This window comes from Orbicella faveolata, unplaced genomic scaffold (genome assembly GCF_042242905.1).
Source record: "Orbicella faveolata isolate gen_17 unplaced genomic scaffold, um_ofav_v1 contig_2, whole genome shotgun sequence".
Taxonomy (NCBI): Eukaryota; Metazoa; Cnidaria; class Anthozoa; order Scleractinia; family Merulinidae; genus Orbicella; species Orbicella faveolata.
In genome coordinates this window covers 13,219,816-13,245,000 of record NW_028301547.1, presented here as the reverse complement: position 1 = coordinate 13,245,000, position 25,185 = coordinate 13,219,816, and the positions used below count along the sequence as shown (strand labels likewise).

General features: G+C 39.3%; 1 protein-coding gene across 1 annotated transcript in view; it reads left to right on the top strand.

Annotated features, from left to right (window-relative positions):
- The window catches only part of LOC149112035 (52 kDa repressor of the inhibitor of the protein kinase-like), an 841-nt gene extending 6 nt beyond the window's left edge, over positions 1–835 (top strand). The window contains exons 1-3 of the mRNA XM_089289284.1: positions 1–75; positions 267–373; positions 496–835. The exon at positions 1–75 is cut by the window's left edge and continues 6 nt beyond it. Of these exons, the coding sequence (XP_089145410.1) occupies positions 1–75; positions 267–373; positions 496–835 (522 nt within the window). The remainder of the gene's footprint in view (positions 76–266; positions 374–495) is intronic.
- Positions 836–25,185: the final 24,350 nt, after the last annotated feature.

Sequence of the window (25,185 nt, the reverse complement as noted above, 5' to 3'; positions counted from 1 at the left end):
AAGAATGCTAAAACAGCATTTGCAAGTTCTATGTATCAAAAGATCAAGAAGATGGCTAAGAAAGCAACCGTCAAGGTAAGCATCCCTTGAACTTGTGGTGGGCAGACATTAAGAAAAAACACCAATGCAAGGACACCAGTCGCCTACTTTCGACGGGCAATATTTCTTCCCGTTCTTGACAACTTGTTGGAGCTATAAATACCCGCTTTAATGGACTATCAGAAGCGGCATTGCTTGGACTGCCACTGATACCTGCCAACTTACAGCAGCTTATTAACGAGTCTTCTCAAGAGAAACTTATTCAGCATTATTCCCCTGATCTACCGTCCCCAAGTAGTGCGTCGCAGGAGCTGCAGCTGTGGAAGTGCTTCTGGTATGTTATTCTGCGTTAATACTATACATGGGTTACCAAGTTTATAGTGAAACTGTGATGAGCTGAAAAAACCGATTATACCTTGTCTTGAAATATGTGTTAATTCTTGCTTTTATTTTTAGGAACAACGCTAGCGTAAAACCCACGACACTGCAAGAGACATTGAAAGCCTGTAGCTCAAGCCTCTACCCCAATGTCTACACAATTCTGCGCCTCCTGTTGATCACCCCAGTCACAAGTGCAATTGTTGAAAGTAGCAACTCTTCACTGCGCTTTGTGAAGAATGTTTATCGCAGCACCATGGGAGAAGAACGTCTAAATGCACTGTTGTTGCTCTTTACTCACAAAGACATATCTTTAAATTATAATGCAGTTGTTGACGAGTGCGCCAAACGAAACCAGAGAAGGATGACATCAATCCACTGCAGTGATTTATTTCGATTAATACTGGATGTATTATAATAAATGCACTACAATGACATTAACAGTTCGCCTACCACTAACACTACGATTTTGCTTTGAAAATCGTTTTATAAAAAGCTCTTTAATTCTATCTTCCGAAACGTTAACGTTACTTTACTTTGCATTACGAATACGCCCACAATCATGTGTGCTGCATCTCCTGAAAAGTGAAGTTTTCATTCGGGTGGGAGGGTTGGAGACTCGGCCCCCTCTTTCTGAATTTTTTGGATCCGCCCCTGTTAAGCCTAATGAAAGAACTTAACCTCACTGACATATTTACACATACGAATCTAAAAGTCTGATTCTCAAATCAAGAATTGATTTTTTTTTCCTTGTATCAAAACAATTCATTAAGAGTGTGTCCATGAGAGAACCAGGCAGGAGGCGATACAGCTCAAATTACCGATTTCGCTCAAACTCGGCAGAAATGTTGGGTTTGGTGAGTGAATGATTGTGGCAGAAAAGGAGGTCAAAATATTTTATTCCCTTCAAGTTAAGGGGATCCCCTGCAAGAATGGCCATTTGACACTAATTTATGCATATTTTATCAGTTATCTCTGGTTTAGTATTTCTACAACAAGAAAAGCCATGTGAAAATGAAATCCACTGGATCATGTTCTACAAATATCAGTCTAAAAGCACAAATATTCATTTGAACTTTCCACTTTCTCGATGTTAGTTCCAACTTAGGGCCTCCTTTCTTAGGTAAACGACAAAATGCTACACACGAACCAGGTCTTTCTGGCTTAACATTCAAACAAAGAAAAGTAACTCTGAAATCCCGACTCTCACCCCCATGTAAAAAATGTTCTAACGCACGGCTACCGACTTCTAGCGTGATTTTAATTTTTTTGTGTATGATTTGAATAATTTTTTAACGAGTGCCTAATCATTTGCCCAAACTAAACTTTACGTATGTTGAAAGACCTATCCTAGTATAATTAGAACCTAAAATCTTTTGGAATTCCGAGACATGGCACATCGTCAAAATGACAATTCTTTTCACCGACTGACTAACTCAACGTTGGACTCTGGTTTTGGTTACCGCCAAAAAAAACTACAGCTTGTTTGCACTCTTGCTAGGGGCTAACTATATGCAAAAGACGAGCGAATTGGAGTTTTCTAGCCTTGCCGAAGAAATTTGATTTTGATTGATTTTTGTGGACAAAAGAGAAGATCCCTTGCCATCCTGCTTACATCGTCACAGATGCTGGCAGCTGTAAGCAAATGCAATTTTAAACTAATATAGAAACCTATATGCTTAATCTGAGCTTAATATCGTTAAGTGAATATTGTAATTTATAATTATACTGTACTCTAGGTAGCGTGCCGCAACAAGTGTAAGCTTTCCATTGTTTTTAGTAATAATTATTGTCTTGTAATGAGTGTCCTTGTAGTTTCTATAGTGTCTGTTTAGTTTAAAAAAGAATGTAATTATAATCAAAATAAGTAGCTGATGTAAACATTGCATGTCAATGTAAGCCAAAGTTTTAAGTGTCCTTTTTTTTTGTAAGTAGCATACTACGGTAAGTTTGTTGTGTGTAATGTGTAGATTGTAATACGTATATACGTACTCCGTTGACTGTTTTGTAACTGTAGTGTAAGTTTAATTGTAATTGTTGTAATTGTTTGAGCAATTCAAAAAATATATAGAAAAAAAATAATAATAATAAAAAATCTCCTCTGAAGAGAAATTTTAAGCCGATATGGAAAAAGGCAATCGTACACTCTTGTGTAAAAATGTTTCTCACGGCTTTTGCCCCGAGAAGTTTGAGGTTATTCAAACTCAAAAGAGAAGGTCAAACAATATAAACAGAAAACCTCACCGCAAAGTTTATACTAGGTTAGCTTAGTCGGGCTTTGAACAACCCGTCCTAGGAGCTCCGCCTTTAGGCTTGGCTAAATCCATATATTTTAAACTGGAGCAAGAAATTCCATCGGCCCCCACTGGCTTTCTTTTGGCCATCATGGTATATGAGCCATTATACCATGGTCTACAAACATGGCGTATGCCTTATTTTGGGGGCGTTTTTAATTTAATTTAATTTTAGTTTAGTTTTCTATATTTTGGGGGCGTTTTTAATCAAACAATTATGCCACTCACGCTTGTTGGATATGATATGATTATAGCCAACTTGGCGGTACGCGTCTCGTATCTACCATCATATCCAACGCGCGCTCAGGCTCGTGGAATAATAGGGCATTTACGAGTTGCCTTTTACCTTTGTCTCAAAACGAGTCTTCGTGCGAAACCATTCATATGAACATGAGTTCCGCCTACAGGTTCATTTTCATACAAATCAAAGTCATTAAATGCTTCTAACCGGAATCCTTTGCATTATAGTGCCAAAGAAATAAACAAAATAGCAGTACTGTACTGCGATAGAACTGCATTGTTCGGTTTATTACCAACATATGTGTAGTAGAAGCTGCCGCTATAGAAAGTACAGTATACCGTTATTCACATACACGCCTACTCCTGTTTTTGCATTTATTTCTATTTCCTTTGGACAATCTCTTCAGGTTTTGGAATACAGCGCAAAATTTACAGGGCTCAAGCGACCAAAATCAGAGACGCAGTACTGCGTGCTGTTTTCTCACTGGGGTTTATTTAACTATACTGTGGAAATAAAACTTGCTTGTCCTGCTTGACACCGGAAATACTGAAAACGCTAACAATGAGTTGAAGTAACTAACTACAACTGCAATTTGCTTGTAACGTTATTTACTGTGAAATATGGCTTTCGTGCCAACGTGAACGATCCTCAAACTGCTTTTTTGAAAAGGTTTGTGTATTGGTAGAAGACCGTTGATCGAAATGCAACCGTTTCTTGTAACTATTACGATGAAACAAGCATGTAATTCATGACCCTTAGTTATTCCTTACATATAATTCAAGCTTTAAACTCTCTTTCCGCTATAAGACCCGTACTGTACGAAACAAAAATAACGCAAGCGAACTTAGCCTTCAGGGCGTAAAAACGTACTGCGCAGCTTTTTACGCATCCCTTGCCCTACTTGCGGGCTCAGGTAATAATGCAAGCTGCAATGGCTGGAAAGAGCGGCGAACTATAATAAGGTGCGCGAGGATGTCGCTCGGTTGGTTTATTTATACTTGGTCAAGCATGACTTTTTTTCGGCATATCACTGTTAGGAAAACAAGGCTCTCCCTGCCTACTGAGAGGCTCTCTTGTTTATATATTCAGCGGGTATGTAAACAGTGTGTGTGGAAAAAGTGTGTCTTCGCAAAGAAATTTCATGTATAGCGCGGGTTCGGATACCATCTTAAGGTTAATTTGGTCCGGAAAAAAAATCACTCCCCACGAAAACAATACACCAGCCTTCCATTAGTGACGTGAAAATGATGCTGCTCACCGGGAATATTGGTAAGCATATTAAATTCGTAACCTTTTTTGTTTACACGATCGACGAAATTTCCTCCATTTTTTTCAAACTTCAGTGGAGCCTGGCGCGCAGCCAAAGCTCGCGCATACTTATTACGTTTTTCCTCTCTTGAAACTTAGCCTTAAATGTCAGTCATCTTCCGCCCAGGCTGAGGGCGGGACATGACTGACATCCCACCCAGCACCCATTTTGAATCCCACCCACAATCCCGGACAAAAGAGTTGGGACACGAAGCAAGTTCTCCCCTCCCCTCACTTTCAATGTTGATAATCAGGTGATTTTTTCCCTTTTTGTTGGAAAAAACGCGATATTTTCCAGCATTGATTAGGGGGGAAGGGGAATACGTACAGCTCATGTGTCCCAACTACTTTTGGCCGGGATTCAAGGTCAAAGAGTATTTCTTTACAAGGTATGAACCCTCTCATACAAGGTATGAACTGTTTCCTTTCTAACTAGGGCTAAGCTCAGAAAGCCGGAAATAAATAGACTGCGCAAAAAGCTAAATATTCGGGCCCGAATTCGCTCGAATATGGATCGACGCACGCCGCGTATACCGCAATGTTCTGACGTATTCGATTGCGGTTGACTCGAAACACACCTGGAATATTCTATCGGAATCCAGCCTATTTTTCCGTATTCAAATTTAATACTCGTGACTGACTAGAAGTGTTCGATAAGTCATACGCGCTACGTTTTGGTAGAGTAATGTTGCATTAGATGTTCTTCGAAGATATAGTGATCATTTATGACTCGAATATTTTCGAATACTCTGAGTTGTTCGAAAGTTTGCGACTGGAACACGAGATGCACGACGCCACTTCCGACGCGAACGTCTTCGAATACTAATGGATACGTCAAGTATGCTCTAGTTTTCGAGAATCGCACGCTATGAATTCGAAAGTTATGTCACATTTTTCACAGCCAAAGATGTCTTGCGTCGTCTATAACGGGTTTTATGCAGGTAACATACGCTACCGCGTAGTTCAGTCAGACAACACGCCAGTGTTCCGAAGCGTGCGACTGGAACACGAGACTCATGCGAAGTATGAAACGTGTTCGTGTTCTAATACTGACGCATACGTGAGGTTTTAAGAGTCCCTGTCCATAAAAATGGAAAATAACTCGGCAAGGGTCGAAAGTTCGATTTCGCTAATATTTTCATGATAGATAGGCTAGGGCATGACAAAAACTACTGGATAGTTTTTTTGGCAAAACATCCTTTCATTTCAAAGAAATATGCAAATTACCAAATTCCGTTAAAATCGTCATTTGACGCACCATTTTATTAAACAAGTTTGAGAGCCTCGCATGCAAAAACGCATCATTCTTCCGTCTTTAAAACACTCAAATATTTTTGTGCAATGTTTAAATGTGTACTGGGTTGGTTTTAGGGAATGTTGCGTTGTCTTTTTGGGTGCAAAATAATTAAATTTCGAAGACATGTATTTCGTTCACTTAAAAGTACTTCGTGTATATAATTAATTTTCACCATGTGCGAAACCTTTAAATGGATTAAGCTTCTGGTGGTTGAATCGCAGAAGGATGATCTACAGATTCCTGTAAAAATTTCTCTGGGCAAATGATTGTGAGCGACGCGAGAGCTTTTCGAAGTACGTCAAAAATGCAAATATTTGACCATTCCCTCATCAAATTTCAATTTACGGGTTAGACGTATATTTTAACATGCGCCACATGACTTGACCAATGTTAAGTTGAAATAGACACAGAGCTCATAATTTCGAAATGCTCTTACCTCATGTGCTGTAAAAGGCAGGTCCAAAGCCGATTTGACGTGTTTCTCTCACCATTCGTCGCACATAAAGCAGAAGTTAGCTTTTGTTTACACAACGTCCGATGTACATCGCCAACTGTCAACTTATTTAATGGTCGAATACCATGAATCTGTGACCCTCTTTCGACACATATGATCACCACTGCAACTAAGTCAAAAACGGATAAGTCATTTGTAGATAGTTGCTTGCTTTGCACTACACCAAAATATTACGTTTTGATCGTCATGGTTAAATGGCTTGGATCCTTGCTTGCAGCGGTTCCTTGTTCGTCACGCAATGCTGTCATCCCATTTGAGGGGGTAGGGGTAGGACAATTTCTATCCTAATACATAAGGCTCCGTAAGGCTGGGAACCACTGGGAGCACACAATCGTCTTGAGTAGGAAGAGATTAAATTAAGAAATGAGAAGAATGAATAGTTTACCATTGCCCCTGTTGTTATCTTTCACTCGACCACCGTTACCTACATGCCCTGGGTAATACTGTAACGCTAAACTCATACCTAGGTCTTTTCGCGCTGTGCAATTATTTTTAGTTTACATGTAATACAGTGGGCTACCCCCGGGGAAATGGGTGGTGACCGCTTAATGGGGCTAGCCGCTTAAATAGAGGTTGGTGTACCTTGAATATTTAATTTTTCACTATCGGGTTATAAATTTCTTGGTGAACATGGAGTCAATTCAAGACAATCATGATCGACGTGCATTTGAATTATCACTCGTCATGCACCTTCAATTTCAGACTCTTATCTGCCATCGCCCTTTCCAAAACAAAGTTTTTAAATTTTGGGTGGCCGCTTAATAGGGGTAAAGACAATAATGAAACCCTTATCGGAACGGCCAAATGGTGGCCGCGGAGGTAACCGGTCAATAGGTGTTTTATTTACAATATTTTACTGACAATAATTTTGGACTGTATTGACAACAGTCCTCTATTTCCTGTTACAAACATACCAATGCCTCGCCACAAGGCAAACAAAATACGCCAAATAAAATGGCATGGCCAGGGCTATTTACTCATGTAATTACTAATTAAATTTAGTCTGTTTTTCTCACGAATTAGACACGTTGCGATTTTCTATTTTATTTCAGCTATTTCTTGCTTCATTGATCTATAATTTGTTTCATAGCGATTTTTTTAAAATTCTAGTGAGTACAGGCACTAGCTTTATCAGCAGTTGTCTGAAACATCAAAACGTACAACAAACGTGATTTGGACCTAGGCCACGTACACTATAGAATACGATTATATAAATATACACATGTTATTATACATATGAATAAACAGATGAACAATGATTAAATTGTTTCATTTATCCTGAGAGTGTTCTATACAAAATAGATCAAAATGTGCAGCATATGCCGTGACAGCATTGCGTGACGAATAAATAACGGCTGTAAGATTGCGGCTGCGCCGACACGCTTACCAGCAATGGTCAGCAATCGATCAAACCAGGAGCTCAAACGTATTATTTTGGCGCAGTGCAAAGCAAGCAACTATCTACAAATGACTCAACCGTCTTTGACTTAGATGCAGTGATGTTCATATGCGCAAAAAGATGGTCACAGATTCATGATATTCGACCAATAATAGGTTGCAAGTTGGCGATGTACATCGGACGTTAACCTTGTGTAAACAAAAGCAAACTTCTGCTTTATGTGCGACGAATGGTGAGAGATCGACTAGAAACACGTCAAATCGGCTTTGGACCTGCCTTTTGCAACAAATAAGGTTAGAACATTTCGAAATTATCAGCTCTGTGTCTATTTCAACTTATTATAGGTCAAGTCATGGGGCGCATGCTAAAATATACGTCTAACCCGTAAATTGAAATTTGACGACGGATGGTCAAATATGTGCATTTTTGACGTACTTTGAAAAGCTCTCGCGTCGCTCACAATCATTTGCCCAAAGAAATTTTTACAGGAATCTGTAGATCATCCTTCTGCGATTCAACCACCAGAAGCTTAATCCATTTAAAGGTTTCGCACATGGTGAAAATTAATTATATACACGAAATACTTTTCAGTGAATGAGATACATGTCTTCGAAATTTAATTATTTTGCACCCAAAAAGACAACGCAGCATTCCCTAAAACCAACCCAGTACACATTTAAACACTGCATAAGAATATTTGAGTGTTTTAAAGACGGAAGAATGATGCGTTTTTGCATGCGAGGCTCTCAAACTTGCTTAATAAAATGGTGCGTCGAATGACGATTTTAACGGAATTTGGTAATTTGCATATTTCTTTGAAATAAAAGGATATTTTGCCAAGAAAACTATCCAGTAGTTTTTGTCATGCTCTAGCCTATCTACCATAAGAATATGAGCGAAATCGAATTTTCGACCCTTGCCGCGAAATTAAGAATTTGTCTGATTTTTACAGGCACGCACTCTTGAGGTACTCTAAATGACACACTTCAAGTGTTCTGTGGTGTTCGACTGGGACACGAGACTCATGCGAAGTATGAAACGTGTTCATGTTTGAATACTGACGCATATGTGAGGGTTTAAGGGTATTCTAAACGACACACTTTAAGTGTTCTGTAGTGTTCGACTGGAACACGAGACTCGTGTAAAGTATGAAACGTGTTCATGATCGAATACCGACGCATAGGTGAGGTTTTAAGGTATTCTAAACGACACACATCAGGTGTTCTGTGATGTTCGACTGGAACACGAGACTCATGCGAAGTGTGAAACCTGTTCATGATCGAATACTGACGCCAACGTGAAGTACTGAGGACCACGGTGATATCAAAGCTTGTATATCCCCAAAACTGTGTTCAAACTGCCGAGTGTAACACACATTTTAATTTCTTTATCGATTCCTTGGATTCCTAAGAAAACCCACCCAAAAGAAAAAAAAATTACCAGGACAATATGAATGTTATCCCAACAAAAAGTAAACAACTGCCATGATGACATCTTCATTTCATTTCAAATGATACTTTATTTATAAATAAAACAAACTTTATAATGTTACTTGTTGTGTATGCCTATTTTCATTGAACTATGGAAGAATTTACATTAACAAGACCCTGTGTTATGAAAAAGTGTAAGGAACCATCTAAGAAGCAAAACCTAAAAAAACAATCTAACATTTGGTATGCAAACTTTACATCTAGATGTTGCTTTGTTATGAAAAAGCATAACCATCTGAGCAGCAAAGTCTTAAAAAACACTATAACATTTTTTTGCAAACTTTATAACTAGATGCTGCTGTGTTATGAAAAGGCGTAATGAAGCATTTGAGAAGCAAAGGCTAAAAAAAACACTTCTGTAACATTTTGCATGCAACGTTATAACTAGATGCTGCTATGTTATGAAAAAGCATAAGGAACCATCTGAGAGGTGAAGTCTTAAAAAAAAACACTATAACATTTTGTATGCAAACTTTATAACTAGATGCTGCCGTGTTATGAAAGAGCATAATGAAGCATTTGGGAGGCAAGGTCTAAAAAAACTATAACATTTGGCATGCAAACTTTAGAAGTAAATGCTGCTATGTGGCAAACTTAAGGTATGCTCTCACCGGCATTTTCAACATGAACTACATGTATTAATAAAATTTATTATATGGCTTTGGCTTGTGGCCGATGTAACGCGCGCTCTGATTGGCTAAGAGCGAGATCTCAGCGGTCATTATGCAGCCGTAATGCCCACGGGCCGATTACGGATTATGCAAATAAGGGAGAGCCCGGTTCTGAAAATTCAAGCGCATTTAAGCGATGAAAGCCGATTAAAATCAGTACGAGAATGTAAGTAGCTAACAGTTTAGAGATATTTCTTTAATAAAACTTATAGAGATGACTTACTAGCCGGTAACCTTGGCGGGCACTAGTGAAAAACAATCAAAGTTTGCCGAGTCTTAAGTAAAGCTAAAATCGCTAAGTGAAAAACACCATCGGCAGATCTGTCATGCATCCTGAGCAGAACACCACGAAGAAACTTGTAAGTTATCATCTTAGTCACAGCAATTACCGAAGTATTGAACTCCGTCAAAGTTCTCATTAAATAGATTCCCTCGCTTTGACATAAGCAAGTGTAAATCAGCTTCCAGGATCATCAGATGTAAACAATCGGGCGGTTTCTGTCGGTAGCAGTGTTTCTGATAACTGCAGACGTTCACAAGGCTTGAAAAGTTCATCCATAAATCCCAGAATGAAGAAGGCGAAGATATGCTGTCGAAAGCGAATGCGAAGATCGAGTTAAGCTTATTTTGAGCAGTGCATTCTGAAGCATTAGTATTTTCTTTCACCGAAAGACGGTTGGTTTAGACAATTTTGAAGCACTTGCTGTCTTTTCTATATGCGTTGACGTTTCGCCGCAAGAGTCGGAAAAACTCCCCCATCAACTTGTGGTACCACGATACTAAAATACGTTTTTGAGGCTGTGACAGTCACTTCTCCCGTAAAGAAATGAGTGTTTTTAACGGAATACGTAATACAGTGGTGAAGTTCACTGACTGTGTAGTTTTGCCCTAGGTTTGAGACGATGAATGAATCGGTAAACGCGCGCATCGCCGGATGTAAATTGACGACTTCCGCTTGAATAATTTTTTTTTCTTTATTGATGAGCCATATAATAAACAACTTAATAACCTCGACCGTTCGGTCGTTACGGGAAAATCTCAAACCTCGGCCTACCGTATTGACCTCGCTATCGCTCGGTCAATACGGCAAGGCCTCAGTTTGGGATTTTCCCTCACTCTCGGTTATTAAGTAGTTAGTATTAATAAATCAATTATTTTCTTCAGTTTTTTTTTTTTTTTTTTTTTTTTTTTAGTCAGTCACTTTGGATGGCATGCCTCTGTCTCCTAGGAGAGTGTGGTACATGTCTATGTTCCCTTCTACGCCTGCCTTTATCACTTCTATGCACAATAGAGACTGGTGTTGAATGCTGTTCGGAGGTTGGGTTGTGGCTGCTCCTTTCATCCTCCTCCACCTCCTCCAGGTCCTCCACTGAGTGTTCGCCTCCTGTGGCAGGCTCGATGTCTGCTATAGCCCAGGGTACATTACGCCTGGGCATTTGCCTCTCTGATGGCCACCCTCAATTCTTGGAACACGAGGCCTCAGGTCCTCTCGCTGGCTATTGTTTATCCGCTGCTGGAGCCGTTCCATTAGTACACTTGCCCTTTCTGACCTCCAGATTGGACGGCGGACCACCCACTTTCCCTTGTTCACTCCGACACCGTTCTCCTCCTCACTGACATAATCGTAATTCAATGACTACAAGTTTTCCTTTTCCTGGTCACTTGAAACCTTTAACCGTGCGTTAAACAGCTGCAAGTAAAGAAAAAATTGTTAAATGAAAGTTATCAATAGTATTGCTTAAAAATTGAAACAATCCTTGTACGTTCATTATCTCCTAACCTACGTGTACATGTAGTCCTCCCAACAGTCCGTTTCCAAATGCATTGATTAAATGAAAATAATTATTTTGAACCAAGTGGAACTTGCCAAAAAGTAATGGTTTAGTTGAGCTGACTCAAGTTATCATGGTAATTTAAACCAAGTAGTTCATTTTAGAGCGACTGGCTCGTCTTACCCAAATAATGGCTGACTTGTCCCCAGTCTTTTCTAAAATTATACAATATTGTAGGATGAAGCTCCTTTTTTTCCACCATCCCATACCACTGGCAATTTTTTGATTGGAGCAACTCATCCATTTGAGATACAAAATTCAACTGATCCCAATAGGTCGTTTTATGCAACTGGTTCATTTGAGCCAAACAGGGGTCAATAATTTGTACAATAACTGCAGAGATTGTATTCTAGCGCGTTTATTGGCCAATTTTCATTGTCAATAAGAGGACAAGCATGGCGGATGACGCCATCGCGCGCGCATCTTGAAAACTTCGCGAAACTCTTAATTGAGATTGGATTCAAACGTACTTCATACAAATTTCGCAGTCTGACTGCCGGTCATTTAGTCTATTTAACATCTTGACCGGCTGCCGGTCTTATAGCCACAGCAAAATAAGAAAGGTTCATCAAAGCGTATACGGGCCTACGCTAACGTTAAAAAGTTGCGTAAATTAATTTTTTTGTCAACGTTACGCCAAGAGGTAAAATTGCGTAAAGAGTTTATTACAGCCTAACGGCGTCTTTACAGCACTTAACCACTTCAGACATGGCGGGTACGTAACACAAAAAGAAATCGCTTTGTAGTGATTACCCCGAAAACGTCGGTCAAAACCGAATGAGGGAATTTCGAAGTTACAACAAAGTATGTAAATTTCTTAACAAAACACATACGCTGCGCTGACAACATGAAACAAAAAAGTTCTGGTCAGCGAACGAATTCACGGTCGTGCTTCCGCAATATGCCCATATTCAATAAGAATTTTCCAGGTCTACGTCACGGTTGTACACGCCATCAGTACTCTAGAATTCTATAGCTTTGGCGTCAAGATCACGTCTTCAAGGATAAACGTATACACGCGCAGATTGCTCATACTTCGAATCCATAGTCTAAATTTTGCCTCCATGAGAATGCTGTGCACCCGAACTGTTATATTCTTTCATAAAATTCTGTTACAAAGGGTTCGCCATCATACTCTAGGAGTACGACAGATGTGTGGTATACTTTAACGAAAATCCACGAACGATTATGAACGGAGCGTATTCCACCATATTCGATACGAATATTCCAGGTGTACGTCACGTGTTGTGTGCGGCTTGAATACTCTAGGATTGTATTGCGTCACAATCACATATTCGAGTCTAGAATACTCTAGAATATTTTGGCTTTCACGCAGTGATATACTTGGATTGATTTCCGGCCCTACAAATTATTTTGCAGTTAATTCTCTACTTGTTGCATAAAATTTCAATATCTGAACGAATTTTCTTTCTATCCTTGCACTGGTCGTAGAAGGGGAGAAAATTGAATTCAAATGGTATTATTATTATCACAGTCAAATTTCACTTTTCGCTTAGACAATAATGAGCCAAATATATTCCTTTCCAGTCTCGGGTTTCCTCGTTTAACATTGTCAGTTGTCACACAATTTCTCGTTAAATGAGAATTTGATACAAGCGTTTCTCCAGGTTTACTAGTGAATCAAAATAACACCCTGACTAGTTAGCACCATCAATAAAACAAATTGTTAGACCTGTTTGCAAGAAAATACACGGCAGGTGACTTAATTAACAAAGATAGAAACCAGAGAGTTAACAAATGGAACCGCGAAGAAACACAGGTTGTTTTTCAGAAAAGGGACTGTTTGGTGTTTTTGGTGGAGTAATTTTGTCATACAACTTGCTTATCTTGAAGTTGTGCGTTTGGTCTGTGACGATAATATAAACTGTCTCCGGGTGCCACTACAAAGTTGTCGGAAATTTCATTTTACTTCCAGAAAATGGCTACCCCCTGTGAGCAAGTTTCTTTGAAGTTAATAATGACTTCTGGAATTTTAATGGCAATTGCTTTTCAATATGTTGTAACGTCTGAACATCGCGAAGGAAAGCAGCGTTATTTGGTCCCTGATCGCGTGGTAAAAACGAATCGTCCAATCATAGGTCAGTATAGAGTAGTTATTTACCAAACTTTTTCATGTTATCTACATCTTCTAACAAAATAATTTCAAAGCTGACGAGAATAGATCGATCTATATTTTATCAAGGTCTTTCACTGAATTTTAAGAATGATATGATAGATTTAGAAAGAGTTCTTAATCGTCGGCCGTTAAAAAGTTTTGATAGCCAAATATTCCAAATATTCCAGTTACTTAAGCGATTAACATGAAAACCTACCAAGACAGAGGTCACCCAACACGTTGCTAATTCCAACGGATCGTCGATAGACAGCCTTTCATTTTAGGTGTTGTGGTCATGTGACGATCTCAAATTGAGAAAATTAGGCAGAGTCTAATGGTGATTAAAAAGTCACTGCAAAGCTTATGTTAGTGTAAATGGGAGTAGTTTGATTTGCTTCGTATACTGTTAAGCCCAGGTTGTAAATCCTGGGCCAGTATAATTAAGTAAGAAATTCTGAGTGAGCGTAGAGATGGGGAAACTCGGAGGGATAGGAGGGCGTTCAAAACAGGAAGATAACTGATAGGCCTGCAAGGGGAAATGGTGGAGGAGGGAAGGAAAGAAGGAGCCTAAAGCCAAGATTATACGGTCAGTAGTCCCTCTAAGTGTTAAGCTAAAAGCTCAGGTTACTTTCAAACTGCGATAATATCTTATTCTTGAAGAGTACATTGATTGTGTCAACTTAATCGAAATAAGGTATCGTGACTCAAGAGACCAATGGAGCTCTTTCACAGTTTGGTGACCAATACCTTGTTGCTGTCTACGTCAAGTTTGTGGAGTCCGCTGGAGCCCGAGCCGCACCTATCTTGTATCCTTTGAAATTGACGTTTGTTTTAATGTGTGGCAGAACTTTGACTTTAACATCAAATGGTCGATTTATATTAAAATAAATTTGGCTGGAACCGGTGATATCTGCACCCGTTCACAAATTTACCGTCGGACCGCTCTAAGTAAATGCAAGAAGTGCAACATTATTGTAGCGGCTAGCGAAAAAGAAAACAAGCGGAAAAGACGGTTGCAGGTCTAACTCGGGCTAACAAAAGACAAATGTATGATATTTGACTTGATAATGACCCTTAATTTCACCTGTAATTGCAGGCCCTTTCTCAGTATAAAGCTTAGTTAAAGGTGGGTTGCCATAGTTTCCAGCATTTCTACTTTAATGGATTAGTACTGCCATTCTTTTTAGTTGACACCACAGTGAAGACAAAATAAATCACCAACCGCTGGTAATCAAGTTAGTCATTTCATGGACATCACTGCCATAGCAAAGTTATAAAAACAAATTTTAAGCCAAAAAGATGACGTCAGCACGTCAGCACAAGACACAGATTTTTTAATACAACAAGGTACAATTTTATGCTATATTTTCCTAAATGTACATAAAGGGACGTTTGCTGCTGTCCTAGTAACCAGCGCCCTCTACAAAATTATAATCATGTTTACATTGTGCAAAGCACAATCAGAAACTTCGGTATATAGTTGTTCAGGATCAAAACTTGCAATTGCTTCCCTCGTCATCTGTAAGCCCAGCTCCACGATTATTAGGGGGTCATTTATTTGTTTGCATCAAAGATTTATCCGTGGTACTCTAAATTTCTCAGTCTCCAAAATGGGCGATGACGCCACACCATTCGAAATCTTGTGGGTTGTAAACAAAGTAATACAGATTTAGCCAAGCTTAAAAGCGGAGCCCCCGACTGTAATAATTAACCCTTTAACGAATCGAGAGAAAAACAAACGTTGTGGGTTGTAAACAAAGTAATACAGATTTATCCAAGCTTAAAAGCGGAGCCCCTGACTGTAATAATTAAGCCTTTAACGGCCAAATTTAATTTTAAAAAAATGCTGTTTTTTTGCCGTTAACTCGGTTTTTTTGGCTACCACGACCCTGACATGGCCTCAACTTTGTTGAAAAAGCGATTTTTTTACCGAACAGCAAGATTTTCCACAGGATTAGGCACCAAAAAGTACAATGTTTTACTTCGGAGCATGCGCATAAGCCAAAAATTGGACTCTTGCTAGCTTAGCGTTTGCTCTTCATTTCCTTTCTGCCAGCCTTAAAAGTTCGGCGTTAATTATGTTTAAATCCTGGAAATGGAACCTTGATCGATTTTAGGTGTGATGGGCCATTTTACCACCAATTTTGCGCCAAAAACTGCTCACGCTTTTTTCGATTAGCTACGTCAGAATGCGGTTGATATCCAAAACGGACAGCTGTGAGGATAAATCTATCCTAGCTCTGTTATCTGCTAATCAAGAATATCTATTGACGCCTAAATTGATGACATCACAAGTGGTACAAAGTGCATGACCCGGCAGCGTACGAAAACGTACGATTGACCCTTAAAGGGTTAACCATAAAAGAAAAAGAGGATTTGTTTTTCTTGCAACAGAAACTGTGGTTTAACTGCTTTTTCCAATTAGATTTTAATAAACTATACCCAATAAGCGTACCCAAGATTGTAAAAATTACATACGCAACATATCAGGGACTTTCTAAGAGACGATTGTGTAGGGAATATGTCGGGAAAAAAAGTCAAAAACACGCCAGGGGTTAATTTGCACCCAAATGTTGCCTTTGCACGTACTCCCTCCTTTCCCCCCAGAGTATCGTAAAATTCCGAAGGTAACAACCCTCGTTACCTTCGGAATTAGCAGCCTTTAGGGCTCTTACTTTTGAGGGGTCGTTACTTTCGGGGACAAAACAACATTATATAAAGTTGGTAGGGCTGAGATCTTTTTACGACATAAAAGACGAAATTCGTAAAACAGTTCTTAAGGGCCCATTAACCGATCTTTTCGAGCCGTTGCTAGGGAAAATTTATTCTCATATAGCCTCGTCATTTTTAGTCACTTCAGAGTTATTTCATGTGTTTTAACTTTTTCATGATCAGTAACACTAGTGATGACGTCATCAGGCCACGCCCATGGTCATGTGACTAATACTGAAAAAACGCAAAGGCTCCCAGGCAAATTACTTTATCGGAATTTTTTTCATTGATTTAATATTTTAATTTAAATCCTCACTACGCTATGCATCGATTTTGTTTCATTCCTAAAAGGTCAGATTTTGAGAGAATTTCAAAATATTAAAAAGTTCGTAATTTTCTGAAAAAAGCATGATTTTGAAAAAGGAATGCATAGCTATGTTTCCAAAGTTGGTTTTAATCGAAATCCGTCAAAAAAGGCTGGATTTAAGGAAAAACCTCGTTTCCTTTAGCATTTAAAGAAACCGGAAGTGCGCCCGATATATATTGGAAGTTACTCTATCAGCGCGTGCGCAATTTACCCTTCCAGCTCACTTCGGTAAGATCAAACAAAGCCTCACAGCCACTTCCGGTTACTTACTTCGCCTGAGCGCCGAAAATAAAAATAACTCAATAACTTCAATTCGCTCAATTGTTAGATGTTTTTCTTCGTGTTTCACAAATTGCAAAGTAAAAAATGTACAAGCAAAGACAAAAAAAGAGAAAGACAGAGAAACAAGAGCAATAGAAAGAGAAAAACTAACTCTGTGTGGCTTTGTTTGATCTTACCGAAGTGTGCTGGAAGTGTAACTTGCGCACGCGCTGATAGGGTAACTTCCAATATATATCGGGCGCACTTCCGGTTTCTTTAAATGCTAAAGGAAACGCGGTTTTTCCTTAAATCCAGCCTTTTTTGACGGATTTCCATTAAAACCAACGTTGGGAACATAGCTATCCATTTCTTTTTCAAAATCATGCTTTTTTCAGAAAATTACGAACTTTTTAATATTTTGAAATTCTCTCAAAATCTGACCTTTTAGAAATGAAACAAAATCTATGCATAGCGTAATGAAGATTCAAATTAAAATATTAAATCGATGAAAAAAATTCCGATAAAGTAATTTGCCTGGGAGCCTTTGCGTTTTTTCAGTATTAGTCACATGACCATGGACGTGGCCTAATGACGTCATCACCAATGTTGCCGATCATGAAAAAGTTAAAACACATGAAATAACTCCGAAGTGACTAAAAATGACGAGGTTATAAGAGAATAAATTTTCCCTAGCAACGGCTCGAAAAGATCGGTTAATGGGCCCTTAAAGCATGAGACACAATGCTCCGTTCCAGTTTTAATCTACGTTACTGCCGCATGGGTGGGTTTTTCATAGCTAGACCGTTTTGTCAGTGGTTAGCGGGAAAGCTATAGTTAGATGCAGCAAACTGTTTCTACTTCATGACGCACTGATAAGTTAATCTGCTGTATATGTCTCAGTGCGATGGCCGAGTTTCAATTAAAATTTGAAAAAACAAATTCAATACCCTAAAAGAAAAAAGCTCACACTGTGAACCTTTTGAGGCTGAACATCCTAACAGGTACCAAAACAGCGTTTTTAACCCCTAAAAGGTACGACGAGCAGCCCCGTCCTTTTTATATGGGATACCCCCGGGATTTTTTCTAAGTGTTTGTTTACAGACCGACATTTACAAGTCAAACATGACTACTGTTTTAAATGTGAAATTTCTCAGACAATTCAATTACAAAAGCGCGCAACTTTCGAAAATGGCTGAGAGAAGAGATTCCCGCTATATTTACGCGAAGCAGAAGCCGTTTCTTCCTGTCCCTAGTGATGAGGAAGATGCGACGAAATGCTGTGATGCGGGAACTTGTTCTGCACAGAAGTCCCGTGAGATAGATGGGGTCCTGGAGAATCTAACAGGGCGGTAGGACTGGTAGAGCGAAATAAAGGAGAAGTCGTGAACTTTTTTCGCCTATTTAAAAGTTCTGTTTCGCAAATTGAACCACGAAGTAAACTGAATCACGAAGCGAGCGTCTGGCAAATAATATTACCAGATTCCTTGGCAGGCACCTGCTAACACTCGCAATGTGATTGCCTGCGGTATTTATCACGACAAGTTATACCATCTCGCGAGGTTATATAACTTTTCGTGAATTTTCGATCATAAGCGCGAGATATTCCCTTGTTTTTCCTTGTGGAAACAGCTTGCATTTTTAACTCGCTAAACCCAAGACGAAGTGTTTTCACTGTATTTTCGGACTTTCCGGCTTTATCAAGCCAAAGTTGTCCCAGTGAAAACACAACAAAAAAGATTTCTGTTACCTCTAGTGTCTCTAGTTGCTGCCACAGTGAGTGAGCCTGAAGCGAGCGGACGAGACAGCAAACTAATTGCTGCGGAGCGAGCGTTGCGAGCGAGCAGCAACATCATCAGGATTTAAGGAGAATATATAAAAGGAGTACGAATTCTCGAATTCATCACTTTTTACCAGAATGCATTGCATTTAACCAGAGTGCACTGCGCCACTTTTTACCAGACTGCATTGGGCCACGAACAACACGAGGATGTCACACCGTCTTTTCGCGTGGATTCCAGTGAGAAAGGTTTAATAGTAGTTATGTTTTGCTCTGATTTACCTATAAAACGGTGTGAAGGAGATCGTGCTCGACTTTCACAACTCTTGCTCTTGTGAAAGTTTGTAAATCTGGACGATTAGTTGTGACCTCTCAATTTTTTGCAAAACACAAAACGTACCCACTTTTTTGCAAAACGAAAGGAATTGTGGTTGGCAGTAAGATCATAGACGCAAGGAACTGTGGTTATGCGCGAATAGAAGAATTAAGATGCGCTGTTTTCCATGTGCTCTCTTCTTTTGACGAGAGCAGGGATGAAAGCTATCGGGAACAACAGGGGCACAACTTATCAGTCCATAATATCCAACCAAAACACTCTTGTGGCGAAGCAATAAGAAAAACAGTTAGAAGACTCATCTTTTGCTAACAGCGGTCATTTGGAAAATTACAGAAACGAAGAAGTCAGTAGGTCAAAGGTCCTCGAAGGCGCTCGCCGTGCTAGAGAACTAAGTCAGCTTTCAAAATTTTATCGTGTTATTACCTTAACTATTTAAGCTCTTAACGGCCAGATGAGTAGAGGTAAACCAGTTGTAATCACTCGTGAAAAAGGTTCAACGTTGTGTTGTGCTATTGATGATGTTTATCTGTGTAAATTGATACAACAGCAACAAAAATTTTAACCTGGCATCTGTTTTAAAGTTTTAAGCAGAGTTCCCTCTCATCAAGTGCTATCAGTTTGCGATCTGTTGAAGTTAATACTATTTAAAAAAATTACAGACTTTCGTAGCTTCGCAAATATTATTATCTAAGGTACAGTTTATTTATATTTTTTATCTCAACAACTTTACACAACTTTTTGGAAATCACACGTCGGAAGAATATACTTAATTTAAAGGGACAGTATCATGTGTTGCGCATGCGTGAAACTGCCTTTTCATATTGGCTAAAATATTTGTTTTTTAAAGGGAATTTTTAACGAAATATGTTATTTTATAGCTAAGGAAATGCAGATTTCTCAAAAGTAAGTTATTTTGAGGCCGGGTTTGAGGTCTGTTTGAGTCTATTATTCGTGCCGTCTTTCCGGCTTGTGGGTTCGCAGCGTGGTCAAGACGAGTAACTTGTTTCGTGTAATATTTTTTTTCTCTAGTATATCCCTTCAGATTTCTAAGTTAATTACTGCTAATGACATCATGCTATATTTCACTTCTCTAACCGTCGAATTGCAACACGATCCATTTATCATTCAACTTCACAGGGCTAACCGACTCACGTCAAAAACAAACATTAAGGACCTTAAGATACGAGGACGGGAAGGCCAGGACGGGAACGGCAGTGGACGCGGGAAACTTTCGCAGGTCCCGTCCTGTCACCAAAAACAAAATGCTTAAGATGTGTATTTTTGCAAAGGACGGCGACGTCAATAATTCAAACATCCTTTAGACTATAAAAGAGATGGTAGAAATCTTATCCTATTAAGCTTAAACGATAGTGAACAGCGATGCTGAATTTATTTTTCTTTATAAGCGAAGCAAACATCTGTCAATATTTCAATAGAGAAACCTGAATTTCCGTATGAAAAAATAGATCGTTTTCACTGTCACGCAACAAAAAAATAAATCGAAAACCATCCAGTGGAAAAAGCTATGAAATTATGATGTTATAGAAGATAACTAAATAAGACACTTCTCCAAGTTTTAGGCATGTGCGTTTCCTGTTTCGCAGATATTTGCAGAGCCCAGTATGAAAACGCCATGTTGGTGTACCTCCGTGGTACACCAATATGGCAGCCGGAAAATAGTGTAAACATCTGGAACTTACTTTGGCTGTCTAAGTGACTGATTATCAGTACTGATCAAACAAGCATTTACATAAGCACTTTTCATAATGCTCTAACTTCTAAAAAGGCTCAAAATCATGAGATAAGTATATATTTTTCGACAAACTCGGTCGTAAGCCTTGTGTCACGCACCTCCATAATCCTGAAATTCAAAATGCTCTGGATTTCAAACGAAGCGCGCTATTGAGCTGTAAAATTGTAAACAGATATAAATATACCGCCTCTTATGCCTGACGAGGATAAAAACTTTGGTGGCTCTTTACTTTTGGATTTTAAAAAGTGACGACGTCACGTGAAAACGATCCATTAAACGAACAATCTGATCGACCTGCTCCAGATGGCTTTTTACCACTGGAGCGTTTGAGAATTCTGTCGCCGAAGAATCCTGACTTTTGGTGAACATTTCAATTCCCATCTGTAATTGTAACAAGCATTATGAAAATAAAACAAACGTTGCATCAAGTTCCGGGTAGTATAAAAAAACACCAACTAAACATCAGTTTGAAAATGTGTATTCTATTTGCTCGATAGACGCTCCATGGCATTCATTCTTACAACATTTTATCGACTGTACTTACACTGATGTATTCTCAATGCATACAGTTTGTATTAAGCTTGCACACTCGTGACAGCGACTGAACAGTGACTGAAACACAAACGAACAGACGAGGAATATTTTTATTCACATTTTCGCATGTCAGCGTGGTATTCTACACTACAATCACCAAAATGCGAACCTTATAAACATTCCTATCAATATAACTAAAAATAAAGTCGATAAGAACATTTATCGGGGCAAAACAAGCGCAAAATACTCACGTTTTCTATGCGACGGCTAGTCGGGCGAAATGACGTCCTCGACGAGACGAGGACGGCAGAGAGATTAGTGGAGAGTTCTCGTGCGCATGCCCCGTTGAGTAAATTTACTTCCGGTAGCCGTCCTAGCTCTTCCCGTCCTGGTATCTTAAGGTGCCTATTATGTCGAAAACCGAAAGCATAATGTTATTTTATCGCGAGGCATTCCCCAACTCTTATCAGTTTGCGGGTTGTGTTCTAATCTGGCAACAATAGAAGTCTTCTGACCAATGCCGGAAAAATGGGCGCGTATCCCAGTTATGTACAAAACGTTGGTTATCTCGTACACGCGGCCCGTTTCTACTATTGCCATCATCGCAAGAAGCACTTTTCAGCTATTCAGGGTTAAGACATATTTGTTCTTTCAGACAAGTGCTCTTTAGTTATTTCGTCTTGTAGTATTTCTAGAGTTTATTTACTTTGATTCCTTTTGTGCTTAAGTGCGGAGCACTTTCGACGGGTAGTTTCATATGGGTACAACTTGCGTTTTCTAAGTTAAATACGCCATTTGAAAGCTAAGTGAATATAGATTCCGCAGCACGTAATGATTTAGAGGCCACGATGTGTTAAATAGCCAAAAAATCATGTCGTTTTTCACCAAACTGTCTATCAAATTGAAACACGATCCATGCATCTTTCTATTATGTTATAAATAACTTGTTTTCTCCAGCATATCTGTGCAGAATTCTACCGGTTTAAAACGTCAGTAGAAAGCTAAGTGAAAGTAGATTATTGAGAAAATTATGATTTGGTGGTCAAGATGCACTAAGTAGGTGAACTGGCCAAGGTACATTCACTGCCTACTCTTCACTTGTCAACACTTGTCGACGCCATCTTGAATTTCGCACATGAGATTGAAATCGTCGTCGGACATTTTCAAACTCTAGATCGAAAGCTCGCACATGCGCAGCTCATGATACTGTCCTTTAAATAAATCCCTCGCAAAAATTACAGCTTGTTATTTTTGTTAAAACCTCACTTGACATAAAACAATCTCGAACCGGAAGTCATTCAGTCGTGACCTGCAACCTTCTAGAATGTTCTATTTCTCATGTAATATTATTATTCGAATTTAAAAACCTTTCAACAATGCTATTGAATTCTTTAGGCCAGTTATATGGTCTCGACCGGGTAGCCGAGACAACCCTACTCCCGAGGCAACTTTAGCGAGCGTTTATATGTGAAAACGTAGTCCATGTAGGCCGAGTCGAAGTTGATCCTGCATGATTATTCATAACCCATATTGAATAATCAAATGTGCAAATATCCCTCTTTCTTTGAGTTTCCCTTGGTCATTCGATCACAGTGGGTTTTGCCGAGTTAATTTTCACTTCTTTGATACGAATCTCTCCTTTAAATCCTAAATCTAGGCATTACATGACAATCGCCATTCCCAAGGTTGTCCTGATTAGGCGAGTCTAAGCGTTTATATGAAGAAAAGTTGTCCCCCATACAGGGTTGCCCTACCTGCCGTGGCGAGACAACTCGCCCACCCGAGTTGTCTCGCCCCCCAAGACTTGTTCGCGATCCTAATGTAAACGGTTGGTTAAATTTTGCAAAGAAATAAGCTAAAAGTTACCTCGGCCGGGGTAACTCAAGGGGAGGGTTATCTCGGGTACCCGCGACCTTATAAATTGAGCCTTAGAGAGGTTTCTGGAAACTCCAGGTGTGCTTGTATAAGAGCGTGAGTTAGTACTGCTGTGTGCTGTAATCCAAAAAGTTATATAAACCAATTTGATATTATTACCCACGATCCTGAGTTCTGTATGAGAACAACCCTGCTCTGCATTGACACTCCTTACATCCTCCTTCCCTTCGGCAGCATTTTGTACCATTTAGGTAAACTAGTTTTATCGTAAACTACATTTATTAAGCTTTCTTCTGATTATAGCTTTTATTGAAACTTGCGCGGGTACGAATTTTTTCCCGAAGGACACCCGCGAAGGTGGGAAGAAACCTTAATCTTATTCGCCTACCTGATGTTTAATATTCCTGCTACACTGTCTGCAACCTTCTTCCACACGTTTTCTTTCTTTTTTTTTGTCTTTAAATTCTTTTATACTTTTTTCGAACGGCATCGGCAAATGCTTTTTCATCTATCCGAGCCGTCAATATTTCTTGCTCGGCAACAGTCAATTCTTGCTCAGTCGCCGCCATTTTGAAAATAGTGCTGGTGGCGGACTGGGTTCGGCAATTCTTGCGCTGCTCTGTTTGGTTCTTTGTTATGTTGTTATGTCGATGATGCTCACACTCGTTTAAACAGTAACATAACGTCATAAGGACATATAGACATGTTCCTTATGTCGTTATGTTCATGTCGTTTATGACGCTAGGGTGAACTAGGCCTTACTATTCTGAGTTTTTGCCTAATTAAGTTATAATTAGTTGTTCTTATGCTGTTCTTTCTCCTTTCTTGAACTGAAAAGCTGAAAAAGCTCCAAGAAGCCCTTGTAATCGAAATGAATTTTTTTTCCCGGGATGAAAGCTGATATTGGCCGGGGTTGCACAGTGATTTTGTTTACCAGGAAACAAACTCGCTGGAAAGGATAAAACGTTTCCATGGAATGAAGGTGATAAAATCGAGAATCTTTTGCGATTTCCAGCTAATTTCAAAGCTTAATTGGAATACAAGAACTATGACTTCAGTACAGATAAGGTAAAGCAGTATGAAGCTGTTCAGTAAGCCATGGATCGGATGTATGAAGACGAACAGCATTTCTATGCAAGTAACTCTCTCTGGCTGACATGTATGTGACCAAAAACAGGTTTCTTTTGTGCTCCATCATCTTATAAGCTGCCAAAATTGACCGCTAACAAAAGGCTACATTGCGAGAGACGCGATGGGCCCATTTTCTCAATTCGTGTCCGTGATACCATTTTGATCCTCGGCTGACTTTGGCACTCAAGGTAATATTTCATCCCGGGCCGAAATTCGTCATCTAATCGCAACAAGATTTCATCCCCCGGCCCGGCCCCTTACCGAGCTGAAATTTCAGCCGGGGCTAAAATTCGTCATGTAATCAACCTTGTAGCTGGGGCAAAGCTTGGGTAAAAATCTGCATAAACATAAGCATAAGTTCAAAAAAAAAACTCACATTAAATTCCTTGACTGAACACAGCGTGAACTCCAGCATGGAACAAGTGGAAAGGATGTTTCATTCTCTAAACGGGTAAGTACAACTTAGCCAATTTGTGATCGAGAAACTCCAGCAACGTAAGGTTGCTTTTCACCAGTTTCCATTTAGCGCATGTGGATTACATTCCGCACTGATGCTTAATGCCAATAACTGCTTATTTGAACGGACGATTTCGAAAGAATTTTCCCTATGTGAACCTCTCACTCACCTATGTCATGTTCTAACTATCCCGATACACGGTTTGGACAATCTTTACGCTGCCCCATTCAAAGTTTTGTTTTAATTAAGGAAACTGACATCACGCGCGGAAATACTGCAATTATCATCATAATTGTCATTTTCTTTTATAACACGAAGGGACAAAATTGCTAAAACTGGACTTATTGGCCGCGTTACAATTAGTGAGTACGCTGTTTTTTAGTTCGGCCAGTTCCTTGGAAC